The sequence below is a fragment of the Prinia subflava genome, chromosome 16 (genome assembly GCF_021018805.1).
Source record: "Prinia subflava isolate CZ2003 ecotype Zambia chromosome 16, Cam_Psub_1.2, whole genome shotgun sequence".
Taxonomy (NCBI): Eukaryota; Metazoa; Chordata; class Aves; order Passeriformes; family Cisticolidae; genus Prinia; species Prinia subflava.
The window spans coordinates 17,139,654-17,158,967 of NC_086262.1; the positions used below are offsets into that span (position 1 = coordinate 17,139,654).

At 51.0% G+C, this 19,314-nt stretch overlaps 2 protein-coding genes across 2 annotated transcripts in view; both read right to left on the bottom strand.

Moving 5' to 3' along the window:
• AFF4 (ALF transcription elongation factor 4) overlaps positions 1 to 5,909 on the bottom strand; it is a 44,193-nt gene extending 38,284 nt beyond the window's left edge. The window contains exon 1 of the mRNA XM_063413932.1: positions 5,577 to 5,909. The gene's annotated coding sequence lies outside the window, so the exon portion shown is untranslated. The remainder of the gene's footprint in view (positions 1 to 5,576) is intronic.
• Positions 5,910 to 7,375: 1,466 nt separating this feature from the next.
• ZCCHC10 (zinc finger CCHC-type containing 10) lies at positions 7,376 to 18,974 on the bottom strand. The gene is made up of 4 exons (XM_063413499.1): positions 18,684 to 18,974; positions 16,039 to 16,200; positions 13,125 to 13,166; positions 7,376 to 9,774 (listed from the first exon to the last, which is right to left on the bottom strand). Exons 1-4 carry the CDS (start codon positions 18,722 to 18,724, stop codon positions 9,507 to 9,509), a joined length of 513 nt encoding a protein of 170 aa, XP_063269569.1. The 5' UTR covers positions 18,725 to 18,974; the 3' UTR covers positions 7,376 to 9,506.
• Between the last annotated feature and the right edge of the window lie 340 nt (positions 18,975 to 19,314).

The following is a 19,314-nucleotide window of genomic DNA, read 5'->3' on the forward strand; positions in this document are numbered from 1 at the left end:
TGCAGCCTGCCCTGGGGAGGGCTGGAACCTTTCCATGGAGGAATTTTCCCAATCTCCAGCCTGAACCTCCCCTGGCACAGCCTGAGGCCGTTTTCCCTTGTCCTGTCGCCTCTGGGATTTCCTGAACATTTCCTCCTCCCCGAGTTCCTCTGCAGCCAAACCATACAAAGGGAATTGTGGACTCTTATCTCTTCATCCTCCTCGCTTTAATGATTTGTGCACATCAAAGCCTGATTAAAACCATTTAAGCACTTCCATCACTGAAATCTCTTTAACGTCTTTTGGAAATTAAATTAAATGCAGAAACAAAAAAAAAAACAAACCTCCATGTAAATGCACAAAGCTGGACAAATTATGATCAGGTTTGAGCTCTTATAGTCAGGTCAGCAGGAATGAGGAAATACATGGGAGTACACAGGTTCTGAAGCCTAATTTATATAAAAACATATCACACAACCAAAATAAATATCCAATACTCATTTAAAATCAGACACTTTCAACAGGATCACACCAAGGAAAGTGAACATTAGGAATTGCAAAGCAAAATGAAGTGAAAAACTGAATGTTCAACAGCATGAAATTTCCACAGGAACCAACTGTTGAGGGAAATATCTGCTCTGGAACAATTTACCTCGGTGAAATCTTAGAATCCCAGCTAAGGACAAGTGGAAACAGTTTCCTCTGTCTCAGGAGTTTAACTCATCGCTGATCACAAACCCTGTTTTCCCACTGTCTGGTTCTGCAAATTAAACATCCTTTATTTTCTTCTTAAACTGGAAAATATCTGTCAATAAAGTGATTTATGACCCAACTACAGTGAGGCACCACAGCCTCGCCCCCACTTCCAGGAGATGACAAAGTGACACCAAAGATCCTGGCTGCCCTCTCACTTTAACACACACACAGCAAAGGTTACAGAGTTGGAAAAGTTTAAAGTTTCGGGGTCTGCTTTGGTGTGAGAGCTTTTCTGATGCCTCCCAACCTCAGGCAGGCCATGAGCTGCAGGAGGAGCACAACCATTCCTCATTCCTGCCCCTCCATGAGGAACCCACTGAGCTGCAAAGCTGAGGGGAGCTTCCAGCCCAAAGGACAAACTTAAAGCTGCTCTTGAAAACTGCAAATAACGTGGGAACATCAATCCTTGAGAAGCAAACACACCAAAGAGATCCACACCACTGTCCTGCCTCTCAATGCTCCCAGTGCAGAACTGGGAATAGAGACAAACTGCAGAGGAGCACACAGGGAGAGATGGAATGATAAAACAGCTCTCCTGGAAAACATGATCACTACAGGATTACACATTAGTAAAAGTACACTCTATTTGTTTAATTATAAAACATGAAAGCAGCACATTCAAGTAATTTATCAATTAATGTTGTGATATGAATAACAACTGAGATGAACTGTGAAAAAACACCAGGCAGTAAAAGGGGGCTCTGAGCTGCTCCATGAGGTGTTGTTTTCCATAAAAAGATGAGCAGGAAGATTTCTCTTAATGAGCTGTTAACAGAAGAAAATTAGTTCAAGACTTCAGGGCAAGAACTTCCCTTATTCCATGTTTGTTCCAGTATGGAGTACAAGGAGATTTTTTTCCTGCTGGTACCTGGTGCTACTGCAGTTAATAACCCAGGTTTTACATTCATCAGCAAGAATTAATGAACTGAGTAAGAACAAGAGACAAGACAACCTGAGGAGCTCCAACACTGGGGAGAAAAGACCGAGTTAGGGAAAAGAGGGGTTTGAAACGCAGAGCTGAAGAAAGAAACTTGGCAAGTTGTAAAAGTCTGGGAGCGTGGGGAGATGGCAGACACCAAATGAGACTCGAGGGCACGAGGCAAACACCCCCCAGCTCCAGGAACACGGGATTCTGGCCAGCCCAGCCCCAGGGAGCTGTGCCACGGCACACACTCACCTCAGCCAGCACCAGCACTGCCCAAACCAGCACGAGTTAACAGCCCCAGTAGTGCATCTAGAGCAAGAGAGAATAAACCTGGATTCCTGCAGGACAGAGCCAGGGAAGAGCACAGCCTCAGCACCCGGGGCTGCCTGGGGCTGGGGGGCAGGAGGGAGCAGGGGCTGTGCTCGGCTCTCCCAGGCAGGGACAGCAGCCCTGTCATTTCACAAGCTCACAGCACCTCGTTAGTTATCAGTGACTGCAGAGAAGGAACCATCCTGCAAGAGAAGAGTAACTGCCACACAAGCTCTTTCATCTGGAGTTTTGCAATTCTATGAACTTGACTGCTGGTTTTCTTGGTTTAACACAGTTAGCAAGATATTTTACATACATCTAACCCTGCTGTAGCTAAATGTAATCTGTTAAAGTTTCTTGACTCGTTTCCAGACACTCCCTCCTCATGCTACAGCCCCTCCATCTCCCCACAGCTCGGGGTGTTCCGTTCTCCCAGTTTAGAGAAGGTGACACCAATTTCATTTTGGTGCTGGTACACACTGAAGGTGAACAAGGACAGGGGGGTCTTGGTGGGAAGGGACCTCCAAGCCCACCCAGTGCCACCCCTGCCATGGCAGGGACACCTCCCACTGTCCCAGGCTGCTCCAGCCCTGTCCAGCCTGGCCTTGGGCACTGTCAGGGATCCAGGGGCACCCACAGCTGCTCTGGGCACCCTGTGCCAGGGCTGGAACAGAGAACTCCACCCCCACAGGGAAGGATTCCTTCTGTGGATCTAATCTAAACTGAAGTTTAGGTATCTAATCTCAAATTTAGTTATTTCTGAGCCTCTGCTGAAGATAACTGTGACATCATAGTAGTGAGAGAAAGGAAACAGGCCAGGAGAACAAACCACAGGTGAGTAACAAACTGAAATTATGTGGCCAAGTACAATTATTGCCACAGAAAAGAAACCTCAGTCACCAAAAACTCCAGTCTATCCCTACATCCTCTCACAGGGGACTCCAAACACGACACTGCAACTCATATTCCTCCCAGCTCAGCACGCAAGCTGCTGAGGCCTCTTGGAAGCTGCTCAAGCTCTGTCCACGTGCCCAAATCTGCCCATGGCAGAGGTGCTGCTCTCCTGGCTCAGCTCTCAAGACTCAACTCTCAGTATTTCCGCCCTCAACGCTGCAAATTTCTGACGATCTGGAGCAAAGAGTACGAGCAGTGATGATTACAAAACTCTCAGACCAAGAGGATGAGCTGGAAGGGAAGGAGGGAGGCACCAGCAACAGCCACGAGCAGCTTTGGCGCCTGTCCTGAGCACCGAAAATGCAGTGAGGGACACAATGACAGCACCTGGCCACAGAGTCCCTGCTGGCAGGCACCAGAGGATGCCAAGAGCTGCTGCAGTCAGTAAGGCACAGGTCACGGATGTCCTTAGTCACATCCGATACGGGAGCGCCCACGCTGGGCAGAGCGCGCCCGCCAGCAGCCACAGAAGCAGCTGTGCAAATGCCACCCTGCCGTGGGCCAGCTGCCCCTCAGGACACATTCCTGCTGCAGCTCTTCACCTACAAAGTCCCCAGGAAGCAAACTCCATGGTTTGTGCAGACAGAAATGTGGCATCTTCTCATTAAAGAACTGTGTGGTAACCATGCAAAAGCATCTACACGTTCCAGCTTCCTAAAAAAAATCCTAGAAATCCAAGTCATATTTCACTGGGTTTTATCGTGTTTTATCAAGTTCAGGTCACTAGAAACGCAAGAATGCTAAACATATAAATGTGAATTATGTTTCTGGGTTGGTGATAGCATCCAAAGAAGGGACATGGGGATGGGGAAGGGTGTGGAAGGACCATGAAGGAGCTGCTGAGTTTGTTCTGCTTGGAGGAGAGGAGCCTGAGGTCAGAGCTCATTGAGGGCTACAGCTCCAATCTCTGTGACAGGGACAGGACCCAGGGCAGGGCTGGGGCTGTGCCAGGGCAGGTTTAGGATGGATTTTGGGAAAGGTTCTTCCCCCAGAGGTGCTGGCACTGCCCAGGCTCCCCAGGGAATGGGCACAGCCCCAGAGCTCCAGGAGAGCTCGGACAGCGCTGCCAGGGGTGCCCAGGGTGGGATTTTGGGGTTTGGCAGGGCCAGGAGCTGGGCTGGATGATCCTGTGGGTCCCTCCCCGCTCAGGATATGCCAGGATTGTCTCAATCCTGAAAACGGGAGAGTTTGGTCTCACACAGAGTGCAAACACACTGTGCAGGAGGCAGCAAATGACAAAAATTGACATTGATACACTAACAAAGCAAAGATATTAATGATGCCAAAGAAAAGTTTTCCCTTTTGTTCCTGACCAACAAGACCTGCCCCGGTCCCAGTACAACCACTGAGTAACTCCAGTGTGACACTGGGACTGTCTCACACCTCGAGGACGACGCACAACAGCAGCACCGGGGTTTAATCACGTTTCCCTCATTAGAGGAGACATGAAATGACCAATCAGGTGCACAACCACTCCTGCAAAGCCCTTCACTAGATCCTGTTTTGCAATAACCCCCCAGGCTGCAAATCCCCATTTGCCAGGGACTTGAGAGAAGAACTCAGTAGTTTTAAAGGGATGTCATGGACTGGAACTACACCTGAGAGATCAGCAGCTGGGAGGGAGCCCAGGTGACAGATAAACACACAGACCTGAGCAGAACCAGCTCATCCCAAGGAGGGACACTGAGGAAGGGCCTGTTCAGTCCCACAGGGGCAGGTGGGGGCCTGGCTGCCATCACTGGAAACAAGGGAATGTTTTAAACCACCAGAATTCCCGAGAAAATGATCAAACAAGGCTGTAATAAGGCGGGAGATAGCTGGAGGGACAGCAGGTCCCACACCTGCCCCTTTCCAGGCTCCTTTTCCATTGTACAGCATCTGCCCAGACTGTGGGTAAGGTTTGGGCACAAGCACTCAATCCTCGCCCAAAATCCAGTTCACCACTTGCCCATTCCCAGAAGAGAACCACAGACAGAGCACTGAACGCACGGATACGCGGCTTACACATCTCAACACTTTCTCGCTTTGTTTTGTTCATTGGACAAGGGAAAAAAAGGAAAAAAGTCAGCCCAGAGTCCAAGACTGTTAAGCGACCGCTGTTTTACAAAGTCCGGTGTAAGCCCCCAGCAGGGATGAGGCTTTACATAACAGCCACCCACTCACTCCGGGACGGGCTGTGCCCGGAGCCCCGACTGCCGGAGCCCATTCCACGGGCGGGAGCCCCGGGAGCCCGCCGAGCCCCGCCGCCCGTGCCGCTCCTGCCCGCTCCATCCCGGAGCGGCTCCGGCCCTAAACCGTGGAGAGCAAGGGGGAAGGAACAAAGCCCTGACGTCAATTACCGGAACAGGATTAACTCCATCACCGGGGAGGGCAGCGCAGCGGCCCCGCCGGCCCGGGCCCGCCCCAGCCCCGCCGCGGAATGCCCCGGGCTCGCGTCCCGGGGAGGGACCCCCGCCCTCCGCGGGTGTCACCGCGGGGCGCGGGGAGATCCGCGCTGCCCGGCGGGAGAGGCGCCGGGAGCGGCCGATGCCAGCCGGGGCCCGCCGGTCCCGCCGCGGGGGCGGCCGGGCTGTCCCGGGAGCGCCCGGGGCGGGGGCGGCGAGAGCCCGGCGCTGCCCCGGGGCCGGCGGGAGGCCCGGCCCGCCGCGCTCACCTGCGCTGGCCGCTCCGCTAGGCCCGGACCATCTCCTGGCTGCCGCCACCGGCGAACGATGAGGCCCGAGGAGCCGCCGGCGAGTCACGGAGCGCCGGGGGGCGCAGGGCGGGCTCGGCCCGGGGGAGGGGGGCGGCTTACAAGCGGGCGGCCGCTCCGTAGGGGTCCCGGCGGTCCATGGCGGGCCTGCGCCGGGCTGGCGGCTCGCAGGGCTCGGGCAGGACCGCGGCTCGGCCGGGGCTGCGCTGGGCCCGCTCCCGGTGCCGATCCCGATCCCGGCCCGGTCCCGCCTGGCGCTTCCCGGCGGCCCCCGCGCGCCGCCGCCGCCCCGATCACGTGACGCGCGGGGACCACGTGACCCCGGCGGAGCGCGCGCGTAGGGGGCGTGGCGGGGGCTCGGCCCCGCCTCCCCCGCGCGGCGGCGGGAGAGTCACGTGGGCAGCGCGCGGGGAGCGCTCCCGCGGCCGCGGCGCCCCCTGGCGGCGGCGGCGGGCGCAGCCCGGGCCCGGAACAGGCCGGGAGAGGCGGGATCGTTCAACCGGGAGAACCGGGACTGTCCAGCCGGGAGAACCGGGACTGTCCAACCGGGAGAACTGGGACTGTACAGCCGGGAAAACCGGGACTGTCCAACCGGGAGAACCGGGACTGTACAGCCGGGAAAACCGGGACTGTCCAACCGGGAGAACCGGGACTGTTCAACCGGGAAAACCGGGACTGTCCAACCGGGAGAACCGGGACTGTCCAACCGGGAGAGCCGGGACTGTCCAACCGGGAGAGCCGGGACTGTCCAGCCGGGAGAGCCGGGACTGTTCAACCGGGAGAGTTCACCCAGAGCAGCTGTGGCTGCCCCTGGATCCCTGGCAGTGCCAGGCTGGACAGGGCTGGAGCAGCCTGGGACAGGGGGAGGTGTCCCTGCCATGGCAGGGGTGGCACTGGGTGAGGTTTAAGGTCCCTCCCAGCCCAGCCCAGCCCATCCCGGGGCTCTGGGGTTCTCTGCTGTTCTGGTGTCCAGGTTTGCAGCACAGCCTGGGTGAGCAAAGGCTGTGCAGATCCACCTCAGACAGGACCCGCTGTCCCAGGGGCTGTTAAAGACAGCTCAGACAAACAGAATTTCACACAGCAAATCCATTTGCTGGAGAACCTCCTATTTATGAAGGACTCCTCCCTAAGAAAATAAATCAATGCACTGATCCGCAGAGACTGTACAATGCACCTGCATCCAGGACACCCAAACCTGTTTGTGAGTGCAGCTGTTTGGGTTAACAAGGCCCTGGACTCAGAAATGAGGTTGTCTCTCCCTCTCCCTGCCCTCCCCTGTCCCCAGCGTTCCTCCTTGAGAGGTGACGGCTTTTCCTGGGGCTGTTTTCCTGCCAGGCTGCATCAGCTGCTCCCCCCGCAGTTTGCTGGGAGTGGGAGGGATCAAACAGAGCAGTCCCTGGAACAACTCCTGCTTAACAGGGGGTTCATAAAATTCCCAACCCAGCAGGAGAGCAGGCAGGCAGGTAGTGGTGGGTGGAGGAGGGTAAGGCTCTGGCCAGCCTGCAGGGTTTAATCTGTAAAATAAAAACATGTAGACACAAAGTAACCAGAAAAGGCAAGTGGGAAAAAAAAGCCAATACAAACATTGTATCTGAAATGAAACTTTTTTAAAAAATCTAGATACAGAGGGACTTCTGGCTGGAGAACTTCTGGGAAGCAATCCTGCCCCTCTGATAGAATGCCAGGGCAACTCCAGCTGAAACCTGCACACAAACACCACAAATATTTTAGATATTTGCAGTAAGCATCAACTTAGCAACTATTGTTTAATAATTTATTTACTTTTCCATTAAATGGTACATTGACTCCACAAGACTTAAAACACCTTTCTGGTGGTTTTATTTACAGTCTGCAGCGTGTTCTGTAAAACACAGGAGTGGTCACAGACAGACACACAACACAGGTATTTTCAAACATTTAAATAAGTACAGTTTATTCCAAAGTAAGTCTACACACTACTTTTTCCATAAAAATATAAAAAATAGTTTAGTTACTGTATTTAACCTAAACCAAGATACTGGAAAATTCTTCCACAAGTGATGCCCCCTCCCCAAAAAGGGCACTCCAACAATAAGAAATTCAGGAGACTGCATCACCAAATAAAATACTAACAGCAACTGCTTCAACCCACCAGAAACACAAATAATTCCCACTCTGAATCCAGCAATCCCAGTTCTGCAGGTGTTTGGATCTGCTTTTGTTGGGTTTGTGGGGGTTTTGCACTCACTCCCACAATCAAAGAGTGACTGAATTCCTGCAGACCTCACTCAGCACCCACCAACACAGCCTGGCACCCCTGCATGGCCCACATTCCTTGGGAAACACTTCCAAAGGGGAGCACCTTCCTTTGAGACCTTCATTTCAAGGAGTCTCTTTTTCACTGAGCATCCAGTGACAACAGTGCCCAGTTCTGTTTGCTATTATTCCTCTGGTTTTGGTGACAATATTTTGGATGGGAATATTCTGATGGAGTTCTGCTGAACCCCCACTCCAGCCCTTGTCTCACTGGGGTACACTGAATTTACAAAAGCGTCTTGGGTTGCAGTGCAAGATGAAACCAAAAGGATTTATTGTATTCCCAGCTGTTAAAACTGGTTGGGGAGGTGTTTTCCTTATCTCTCCTATAAACCATTCCTCATAACTCCAGGGGAGAAGGGATGGATGCCTTCTGTTCATGGGCAGCTGTTAAACCAGCTGGGGCAGTGTTCTTACCCCTTCCAGGACCCATCCTCCCTCCAGGGGATCTCTGCTGTCCAGGGGCCATCGAGGCTCCCTGCAGGGCTGATCCAATTCCATCATCCATGGGAGATGCTGCACCCAGGGGAAGAACCCAGCATTCCCACCTGGATAAATTCTCAATTTCAGAACACCAGGAAAAAAATTAAATATTTAATTTAATTCGTTTATTTAACAGAAAACAAGGAATTCCCAGTGGGATGGCCCATGGACAGCAGATATCCCCTGCAGGGAGGATGGGTCCTGGAAGAGATAAGAACACTGCCCCAGCTGGTTTAACAGCTGCCCGTGAACAGAAGACACCCCCTTCATCTCAGAGTTATGAGGAATGGGTTATAGAAGAGATAAAAACACCTCCCCAGTTGGTTTCAGCAGCTGGGAATACAACACATCCTTTTGGTTACACCTTGCATGGCAACCCAAGACAGAAAGGAAGGCACCAAGATGAAACCCCTAAAGCAGCAGCAGCCCCGAGTGAGGGAGCTGCTGCTCACCAGCACTCAGCAAACACCTCCAAACACAGACACGGGGGAGTGAAAAGCCCAGGACAAGCACGACACTGAGCAGCAGCAAATCAGCACAGCTCCACTGGATGGTGCAGCTAAGACTCAACCTGGAAGCATCAGGAAAAGCCATTGGAACACAAGCTCAGCAGCACAGAATCCATCTGTCACCAGTGAGATGGAGGCTCTGTGTGGGACATGGTGTGCATTCAGGTTCAACAATGCCAGAGCTCCACAGCAGCACTGAAAAACTTCTGCTTTTAACAGTTTAGAGGATTTTTCTCAGTGGAAGTGAAGCTGTCATTAACAGGGGAACAGCACAGGATGCACAGCATGATCTGCAATAAAACGCTTTTGTTTTCCAGCATGTAAACATCCAGATTACTGGATTTTAGCTCATATAAACAAATCTGATGATAGATTTTTTTTTTTTTACAAACTAAAAAAGTAAAGTTTTTCATAAAAGGATAAACCACAAAAATACTCTCTCAGTAAGTCTCACGTGCCATTTAGCATCTTCCATGTCCTATGAATAACCACGGAAAACCCTTAGAAACTGGAGCAGTAGAAATGTTGAACGTTTGGCAGCCGTGTGCTCCAGCCCCTGCGAGGGCCGTGTCGCTCACTCCACACCAGTCCTGCTCCTCCCCAGCTATTTCTTCTTCTTCTTCTTTGGGGGCTCATCCTCAGAGCTGCTGTCTGTGCTGCTGCTGCTGCTGCTGCTGGAGGAGCTGGAGTCTGACTCGAAGTCAGAGGAGGAGGAGGAAGAGCTGCTGGAGGAGGAGGAGGAGGAGGAGCTGCTGTCCTCACTGTCACTGTCTGAGGAGGAGGAGGAGGTAGAGGAGTCCTCGCTGTCAGAGGAGGAGTCACTGGCTGAGCTGTCACTGCTGCTGCTGCTGGAACTGGTCACACTCTTGGACCTGAGGGAGAACAAAGAGCTGAGCACGCCCTGCCAGAGCCCATCACACCGTGTTCCCTCTGCTCTGTTGTAATAATCCAAAGATCAATTGTTTGCCTTGAAAATTTCCACACCTCACCATCGAAATTTCCAGGCACCACCATCCATCTAAGATTCATTCCTGTGCCCTCCCCTCCCTTTTCCACTCCTGGATGAATGGATTCTGGCTCTTTGAGCAGTGGCAGAGTGGCCTTAGGGCATGACAGAACCCAGCAGGACTGCAGAGAGAGGCAGGCAGGGAAAGCTGGCCAGGATCTCGTTCCCAGCCCTGAGCAGGGGCTGTGCTGGCCTGGCTGCCCTCTACTCTCAACCCTGGGGAAAATGACCCGGGCTCAGTCCCTGCCTCACCACTGCAGCAGTGACATTCTGCCCCTGAAACCTCAGGGGAGCTTTCAGCAGTGATTTCACCAAGGTTAGAGCTGTTCCCAGCAAAAACTGTTCTTAGATTACTCCTGGCAAAAGATCCCAAAGTACCTGCCACTACAGGATGCTAGTGTTTTCCAGGTGGAAGAGGAGGGTGGAAGCAATCCAAGGTTAAGACAGAATGAACACAGCCAAGAGGATTTCTGTATGCTCTGCACTTTTTTTTCATGTCAGCCCTTCCTGGGGCCATTGTTCTCAAGACTGACATCTCTGATTAAGGGGGGTGATATGAATTCCAAGAAAGTACAATTCAATTCTTGCAGAGATCTTTCCCTGAAGTACAAGATATTGATTCACCTCCCTTCCCACCAAAGTCAATCAAAGAGCATCCAAGAAGGTAAATTATGATAATGCAGAATCTTGTTTCCATTAGAAGACTAATACAGTATTTTATCAGAGAGTTTGGTTAAATGTAACAACTCAAGAAGTGCCTGTGTTAAGATTATTGAAGAGTGTGAGATTTTTTCATCATATCAGCCCTGTCAGCTGACAAATGTGGGTGTGGATTAAGCCACAAAGCACTGAAGTTTTTATAACATCTGTAATCTGCTATCTCTGTGTGCAGACACAACAACTGTTCATTCCAGATAAATCCATAAGGGCTCCTTAAACATTGCCTTTCTGGGGGAAAACCAGCACTAAGATGAGGAAAACAAGAAATATGGGAGTAGTAGTTTCAATCTGAGCAGTTCCATGAGATGGGCAGGAATCAGAGTATTCCCTGAGTATCTCTGAACCTGCTTTCCCTGAACACCTTCCACAGAATCCATACAATCCATGGACATCCAGTGTTAGGTTTATTCCAAAACCCACTCCCAGGAACATCAGGATATTGCACTTAAAGGTGCCTCACCCAGGGGGAAGCGAGAGCTGGGGCTGGGAGAGGAAACAGGCAGGAACTTGTTCTCAGGAGAGGCAACGTGGGCTGTTGGTACTGACAGCAGGAGGATGGAGATGGGAGCAGGTAAAACTCCAGCACAAAACACAATTTGGGAACGTGGCTGCACAGGCTGTAGGTTGGTAATCCAAGGTTTTGGGGTTTATCACACCTCTGTGAAAGCACAGAATTTTAAAAGCAGGTACCACTCATCCTCCTCAGGACAAGTTTCCAAGGGTTCATCTCTGATCCTGTCCCCTGTGTGGGCTAAGAGCTGTTGGAGCCCCAGCTGTCACCCCAGGCTGTCACCCCAGGCTGTCACCCCAGGCTGTCACCCTGCTCTGCCCCCACACCCCCAGGGGTTCCCACTGTGCCACTGACACCCAACCCACACTTGTGGGCACAGCCACAGCCTGAGGAGAGGAGGGAACCAAGAGGGAATGAGAACTCACTGCTGCCCTTCAGCCAGGCAGATTCACCTGTGCTCCAGTATCTCGGTGGGTGACTCAGCATTCCAGGAGGGGCACTGAGGCCAAGGAGCAGCTGGCAGGTGGCTCTGTCACCTGAGCTCACAGGGCTCTGCAGCAGCTGCTCTGCCTCAGCCTGTTCTGCTGGTTAGGCCTGAGCTCCCTTGTTAGTGTTTATATCAAAACAAACACACTCCGTGGAAAAGGTTCATGCTCCTCCTGCCAGAACCCAAATTACAGGGTTTTATTTTAAATCTGGAACTTACAGATTTGCTGGATTCTCCACATTTAATTCTTCCTATAATACAACAAAAATCTAAGTAGCAAACTGACTGGAAAGGAATTTATATTGATGGATTCTCCACTTGCAGAGAGGCAGGAGAATAATTCAAATATACAGGAGTTTTAAAATTTCAACAAGAAAGAGCCCAAACCACCCCCTTCCCCATGAGCCCTTTTGCTCTGTCCATTTTCACGCTGGTTTGGAGCTCAGACACTCTGTAAATAATTGTGCCAGCAAAGGCTGCAGTGTCTGGGGAAGCTAAGGCAGAAGAGGCCTGAGCTGCCCAGTTCAAAACCAGTTAATTCATGATCTCACCAGTCCTGAGAAACTCCAGCAATAAATTGGCACTTCTGGAAAAGCAGCCTTTGCTAAAACACACAGAGACAGCCCAGCATTCCAATAAATCACATTCCACAGGACAGCCTGGAATAAAGGAACACTTTAAAGATCTGCTCTGCCTTATTTACTGTCTGCCACACACAGCAAAGGCCTGGCCTTTAAACACCTCCTGAAAACTGGGTTAGATCAGACTGGGAGACAGAGAAGTGACAAAAAAGGGGGAGAGATGCTGGGGCAGAGACATTCCCTGGTGTAAAACTCCCAACACAGTTCCAGGACTGTTACAGCCACAGTTCTGGCTGTTCCTCCTTTCCATTTGCTAAGAAAGCAAATTCCCAAGTAAACATTAATGCAAAGTAAAGTACAAACAATGTCAAAAGAGTTCTTGGCTCCAGCCAGGACTTAGAGACTGGGAAGGTCATTTCCTGGATTTTGGTTAAGTTTGGGATCAAGGGGGTTTTGCTTGGTTTTGTGGCTGGGTTTTTTAAGATGTTTTATTTCATCCTCTAGACAAAACTTGAGAGAGAGAGAGAACTGGGGGGAGAAGGAAAGGAAAACAGCAGAAGTCAGAGCAGGATGGGCAAGTGGAGCAATGAGAGACCAGAAACCCACATGCCAGCCTTGTTCCAGAGACTCCTGATGGACTCTGAGGCAGAAATAGGAAGAATTTTATTACTACAGAAGGATCATGCAGGGGGAGGAAAATCAGCAGGGAGAAAAACAGAGAATAACATTTGGTAAGGTTTTGGACAGGGAGGAGTAGAAATTCTCCAGCTGTCTGTCAGACAAAAGCTGGTAACAGCTTTTGAAAGTTAAAATGCAGTAAAGTTAAAGCAGTAAAACCAAAACTTATTTACAAAGCTGACTTTTGCCACCCCCCTCCCAAAGCCCTGCAGCACCAGCCCCCACCAGTCCCCACATACCTTTTTTTCTTGGTCTTCTTTTCTGCAGCACTTTCTCCAGCACTAATTAAGGGGGGAAAATAATGGCTTCCATTAATGCAATAGGAAAATTAAATAAACAGCAGCACACTGAGGCTGAGTTCAATATTCAAAGGGCATTGGGCAGCTCAGTCCTGTGCAAAGCAGAGCAAAACCCACTTATGAACCAGGGGAGGAAAATCCAGCAATTCACCTCTGATTTTCTGTGCTGTTTATGCTCCACTCTCCCCTTTGCCTCATTTTGTATGGACAGCAGCAGCTGGGATGTGAGAGACACAGGAGAAAAGGATACAAAAGTTGTGTGTAACTACATTTAGCAATGAGTGAATTGATTGAAATCAAGGGTAAAAACTTGACTTCGCCTGTAGCTTTCACATTTCTTTCAAGTGCCAAAAGAAACAGAAAAGTCCATTTATATTGATGCTTTCCAGCTCTGTGTCTCAGATTCCCAAGTGTTTCATCACCTCACACAGTTTTAGTCGTGCCACAGAAGAAAGTTCTTTGTGTGCCACCAGGAAAATGAGGTTTCTCCAATTTTTTGTTTTCACACATAAGGTATGACAACATTATCATCACACAAGAATTTATCACACTCCCCTCCTGTGGGCAAAGGGAAGATTCACTGATATTCAGACTCCAGTCTCTCCTGTCCATATTTCCATTCCTCAGAGCCTCTGCAGGTAACCAGGGGGTTCCCAGGCACGAGGAGTCACTGTGAGAACAGAATTAAACCCCAGAGCACCTTTGAGCAGACAGGACCTAACCCAGGGAGTGCCTCCCTCTTGTGCGTAAGGTGTGGGTTACTCAGGAGTTACTCCAGGGGTTGCTACCCTGTTCTGGACACTCCCTCAGCCACAAACCCAGCTCAGGGCTGTGCTCAGAGCTCCAGCAGCAGCAGGAATGAGCATTCCCTCAGCTCCCTGCCCTGCTCCAGGCTGGGCAGGCTCTGAGGGGCTCACTGACACCCCAGAACCCCGGGACCAACACCAGGCAAGCACAGGGAGCCTGCAACCACTGGGAAAGGAGATCATGCTGAAAAAGGTGAGGTTGTCAGAGGTAAATATTGACCTTTTCAGGCTGGGTTTGCCTTCTGGTTAATGATTCCTGTGTGGCTCTTTAAAGGTGGTGACACAGGCTCTCCAAAGCAGACCTGTGGGAGACCCAGCTTCTCTAAAGGCAAGGAAGAACCTCCCAAAGCAAGGGACACAAAAAGCACAAGTGTGACCCAGGAAGTTGTTTTTCCATGAAGAAAAGGTTTCATCCTTGGAAGTGTAGCACTGGCAGCTAAGGAACAGGATCCCTCCTGGCACAGTTAAGGAGCTTATGATGACATAACCCAGTGAATCCAGCCATTTTCCAGGATTAAACCCTGCTCCCACCCAGGGATTACTCAGGCTTCCTTTCACAAGGTGATTTTTCCCAGCACGTGCCTCTCACTGTAAGAGCCCCAGACCTCCTTTAGTGCCAGACTGGCCAGTCCTGTAACTCCCACATGAAATGATCCCACACAGATTCCAGCCCAAGGACAGGACACGGAATTTCACCCTCAGTTCACCATTCCCCAGAGGTAACTGCACAATCCACCAGAAAAGGGACAGAAAAGCAACAAGGAAATAATCTGAGCCTTAAACTCAAACTTAGCCTAAAAATCTTGAGTGTCTGAAGATACTCTGCCTACAAATGGAGCCAAGTGTCAGAGTCCAAGCACTCCTGAGCTATCTACAACTCTGGCTGTCTCTTGTGACTTCATAATTACTCACTGGATTAAAATTAATTTCAAAATCGATCACTTTACATCACTCTCCTCACAAGCTAATGAGTCTCCACTGCAGGCAGGGTTTCAGCCCTGTGACTCAGAACTGCTGCTGAGCTGGGGCAGCTGAGGAGGCCCCAGAGCCCTGCCTGAGCTCCCGCCCTCCTCTGTCCCCTCGGGAGGCAGCAAAAGCTGGGAATGCTCTCCCCACCTCCCGTCCCAGCCGTGGGATCAGCTGGAAGTGGCAGTGACTGAGGACAGTGGCCAAACCCTCAGGAATTCCAGGTGCAAGGAGTGGCACTGGGAGTGGCCCTGTCCCTCTCCAGGAACCAAACTGGAGTGGCAGAAATGACCCTGACACACAGGAATTTCACAGAAAACTGACACACAGGAATTTCACAGAAAACCAACACACAGGAATTTCACAGAAAACTGACGTGGTGCATTACTTTTGTCTCTGCTTGTTAAAACAATTATTAACCCGGGGGAAGCATTAAAATGTATTCCCAGGGCAAAGTGGAAAGGAACTGAGGTGCCACATGCAGAGTTCTGTTTAGGTTTCTCTGTTCCTTCCCCTTTCTCAGCTGTCACAAGAGGAAATAATTGTGTAATTCAGTGAGGTGGTTCTACCTCATGCTTGAGTTAAGGCTGATAACCCAACTCCCCTACACCTCTGTGACCCCTGCAGCTCCCAGGGAGAGCAGGAGCAGGGCTGGGCAGGTTTAACTGCAGCTCTGAACAGCAAACCTGGACACGGGGCAGGAACTGCTGCTCTGCTATAAATACATTTACAGTTTCCACACCCCTCTGCTTGGACAGCGCATAAACACGAAATCAAACAACCAAGGAATTCAGGAAACTACTCCACCACCAAAAAGACTCCAAGTAATCTAACTTTGGCTCAATGCATGGGATTTGTTTCAGACAGGCCAAAACAGTTACAAGTGTATTTCATATGAGCAAGCGTTAATGAAATTAAAATGTTGATTTTAATTCTCTGGGTCCTGAGTGTACATATTTCACCTAGCACACAAATCAGCTCTAACATTACACACACATCCCACAGTCCAGAGGAAAAGATCACAGAAAATGGTCCAGCACAACATATTTTCTTTTATTTCAATTTCATCCTGCCAGTCTTACCTCTGTTGCAGCAGGAGTTGCTTTTCTTTCTCCTTAAGGATTTTGGCCAGCTGAGCTGTCCTTGAAGGCCTGTGCAGGTATTTTCTCTTCCCTTTACATTCATACGTCCAGTGGCCAAACTCTAAACACTTCTGACACCTCACATGCTGCTTGTTTGCCTCCCTAGAAAAATGCAGAATTGCTTAAGTAACTCATCCCAGGTCTGTTCTACCCGGTGAAAAAATGTTAATTTATCATGCAGCTTTAATCGAGCTATGATTAAACCAGATGTTCATAGGTGCTGCAGGTTTTCTTTTGAATCAGGATGTGGGCAGTAACCCCAAGCAGACACAATTCAGGCAAACAGATCTTCATTTATCAAAACATTTTCACATGGGAACAATCACACTGCTCATTTTCTCATCTGCAGCTGCAGGTGGTCCTGGCTTCAGAGAAATCACTGAAATTCTGTTTTAGGACAAAGAGCAGCAGCTTCATTTCCAGTTCCTGAAATTAAACACCCAAGTCCCAAACTGCCCAATTCTCACCCTCTCAGGACTCTCTGAGAGGCTCCCAGTAAATCCAAATAAGCCACACGCAGGAGCTGGTAAAGCCTGGCACAAGGTTTATCTTGGGGACAATGATTGCTGCTCACTCTGTGCAGTCAGTCCAGGCAGACCTCCCTGGCTGCCCCGGCCCCAAACACCTGCAGCAGCAGGGAGATTTCACACCCAATTCAGTTCTCACTCTGGTAAAATCCTGTGGGAATTTTTAGAAATTAGGGAAAGAAAAAGACTCCTATTTTCATACTGGAGCTCTTAAGCTGCTCTTCTGAAGCTTTACAAAGCTGTTTTGCCTCCTCTCCCAGCTGCTCTGCTCCTTTACAAACCAGGGAACAAACCAGAGACTGCTCAAGGTCACAACCAAAATTAGTTCTGAGCTCAGGGCTGTGTCACTTCAGTTCTCTGCCACTGCTGCCTCTTCCTGACACCTTCAGGTTTTGTTCCAAGCACCAAAATATGAATTTTTCAAGGCCAGCCCATCTAAACTACCTGAAATTGCAGACTGTCTGCTCTAGGAAGTTCCCAGACTCGTGTATGAGGGTGAAGTGACAGACCAGCAGTGAGTACTTCTCCCTTTTCCAGCCAAGCTGTGAATTGCTTCTCCCTCAGCTTCAGCCACCACTTTTTGTGCCAGTTCCTGAAGAGAATCTTGTACTAAACATTCACCAATTCTTCAATGCAGAGCATTTGGCTTCATCCTCAAGCCTTAGAAATACTCAGCTAAACCAGCACGAAAACCTGATTAAACCCCCAGCCTGCAGAGCACAACGAACCTGGACTTGGGCAGGAATGAGAATATCTGGGAATGAACAGAACCCCACAGCTCAGAGGGATTTCTCTGCCTTTGTGTCCTTGCCACAGCAGTTACAATCAGCAGAGTGATGACTCCCCCTCCTCCTCATCAGTATAAACCCCCAAATTCAGTGTTTGTCTCTCTCAGAGCCACCCCGAGCTGTGCCCACAGGAACAAGGAGGATTTAAACCCATAACTCAGTGTCTGCAGGGCTGCTCACAGCAGACAATCCCGTGGGAGATAAAAGGGGGAGGATTAAGCCCTAAACCCAAGATAATTACCGGGAGAACACGAGCCCTGCTCAGCAGCTGCAGATCTACAAATGGCACATCAGCACTAACGAGTCTGACACTAATGAAAAGCACAAAAGCAAAGGAGATTTTTAGCAGGGATCAGTGAGCCCAAGCCTGGAGCAAAGGCTGGCAGAGGGATAGCTCAGCACAGAGACATCAAATCTAAAAGATGAGTTCTTAAAATAGCAAGTTAAAAGAACAAGTATTCCAGGAGCACTTTGAAATCCCAAGTTACTTTCCACAGAAAACAGAAATTATTACTAAATCACAAAGAAATTGACCACATTCTGTACACTGTGATTGGGCAAAACCCCCACAGCCCAAAAACTGAAGTGAGAAAAATAAATTAATTTAAAGAAAAAAACACCCAAACCATCAAAGAGCTGAAAAACCATTGCCAACACTCCACGGGAGCGGGACACACATTTGCTGCACTTCACAAACAAGCAAAACTGTGGTTCCCTCGTTTCAGGGCTCTGCAATCAGATCCCTCGGTGTGGAGAGAATTACTGGATCACAACATCCCCGTCTGGGCTAGAGTCGCTCGCTTGGCTTTTCTTTGCCTTTTTAACAGCTCCACAAACTCATCACAGTAACATGAAGCTGTTTTTTCGCGTGTGACCTGTTGAGTCTGCGAGGAGCAGCGAGCTGACCCCGTGCCCCGAGAGCTCCTCCCCGCCCCGGAGCCCCGCGGTCCCGCTCCCACCGAGCGCCGGCGGCAGAGAGCTCCCTCGGGGCGTACACAGCCGCTCCCGCGGAACGCCCAGGGCAGGAGAGGACCCGCCGCGAGCCCAAGCCCGGCCGCCTGAGGCCGCCAGCGTTTCGCCCCAGCCGTGTTTTGGGGCGGCTTCCCCTCAGCCGAGCTGCGCCCCCCCGGCACAGAGCGCAGCGGCGCGGAGGCCTCAGCGCGCCGGGAAAACGCCGGGCGCCGCGGCCCCACAGCGCCCGCCGCTCCTCAGCCCGTGCCCGCCGCTCCTCAGCCCGTGCCCGCCCAGCGCGGCCCCCAGCCCCACTCACGCCTGTCGGCGGGCAATCAGCCGGTGCATGGGCGTCGCCATCTTAGCGCCCGGGCCGGAAGTGAGGCTGCCGCGGGGAGCGGCGGGACTGGTGCGGCCGCGGGGCGTGCCGGGATATGCGACCCGTGGCAGCGGGCGGCCGCCAGAGAGAGCGAGTCCTCCAGGGTCATAGAGTGCGAGCCGCCCCCGGGACCGGATAGAGCGAGTCCTCCGGGATAGCGGAGCGGGTCCTCCAGGGTCATAGAGTGCGAGCCGCCCCCGGGACCAGCTAGAGAGAGTCCCCCGGCGGCGGAGCGGCAGTGCCCGCGGGCTCCACTCTTTATCACCCCTGCCGTTCTCGCCGCGTTACTGCCGCGCCTGGGCCCCGTCCCTGTCCCCGTCCCTTTCCCTGTCTTGGGTACTTTGCGGTTTGTTTGGTGGGCAGTCATCCAGCTCCGATGGTTTTAATTTGTAAACCCATGATATCTGATTATCTTTCAGGTTTGATGGAAAACCATGAAACCAGAAGAAAAGGAAGTTTATCATTTTATTATTTATTTCCTTGCAAATTCTTGAGATAAGGGAACTGGCGGAAACAGCTCCTGGGTAACTTTGGTAGCACAGGGAGGTGGGATTTTGGAGAACTGCGTTAT

What these genes read in the sequence shown, in the direction of transcription:
- ZCCHC10 (XM_063413499.1), bottom strand. Translation starts at nt 18,724, where the DNA reads ATGGCGACGCCCATGCACCGGCTGATTGCCCGCCGACAGGC. An exon ending in CAACTCCTGCTGCAACAGAG is followed by an intron (nt 13,167 to 16,038) that starts GTAAGACTGGCA and finishes CCCCTTAATTAG; the next exon opens with TGCTGGAGAAAGTGCTGCAG. An exon ending in AAGAAGACCAAGAAAAAAAG is followed by an intron (nt 9,775 to 13,124) that starts GTATGTGGGGAC and finishes GTTCTCCCTCAG; the next exon opens with GTCCAAGAGTGTGACCAGTT.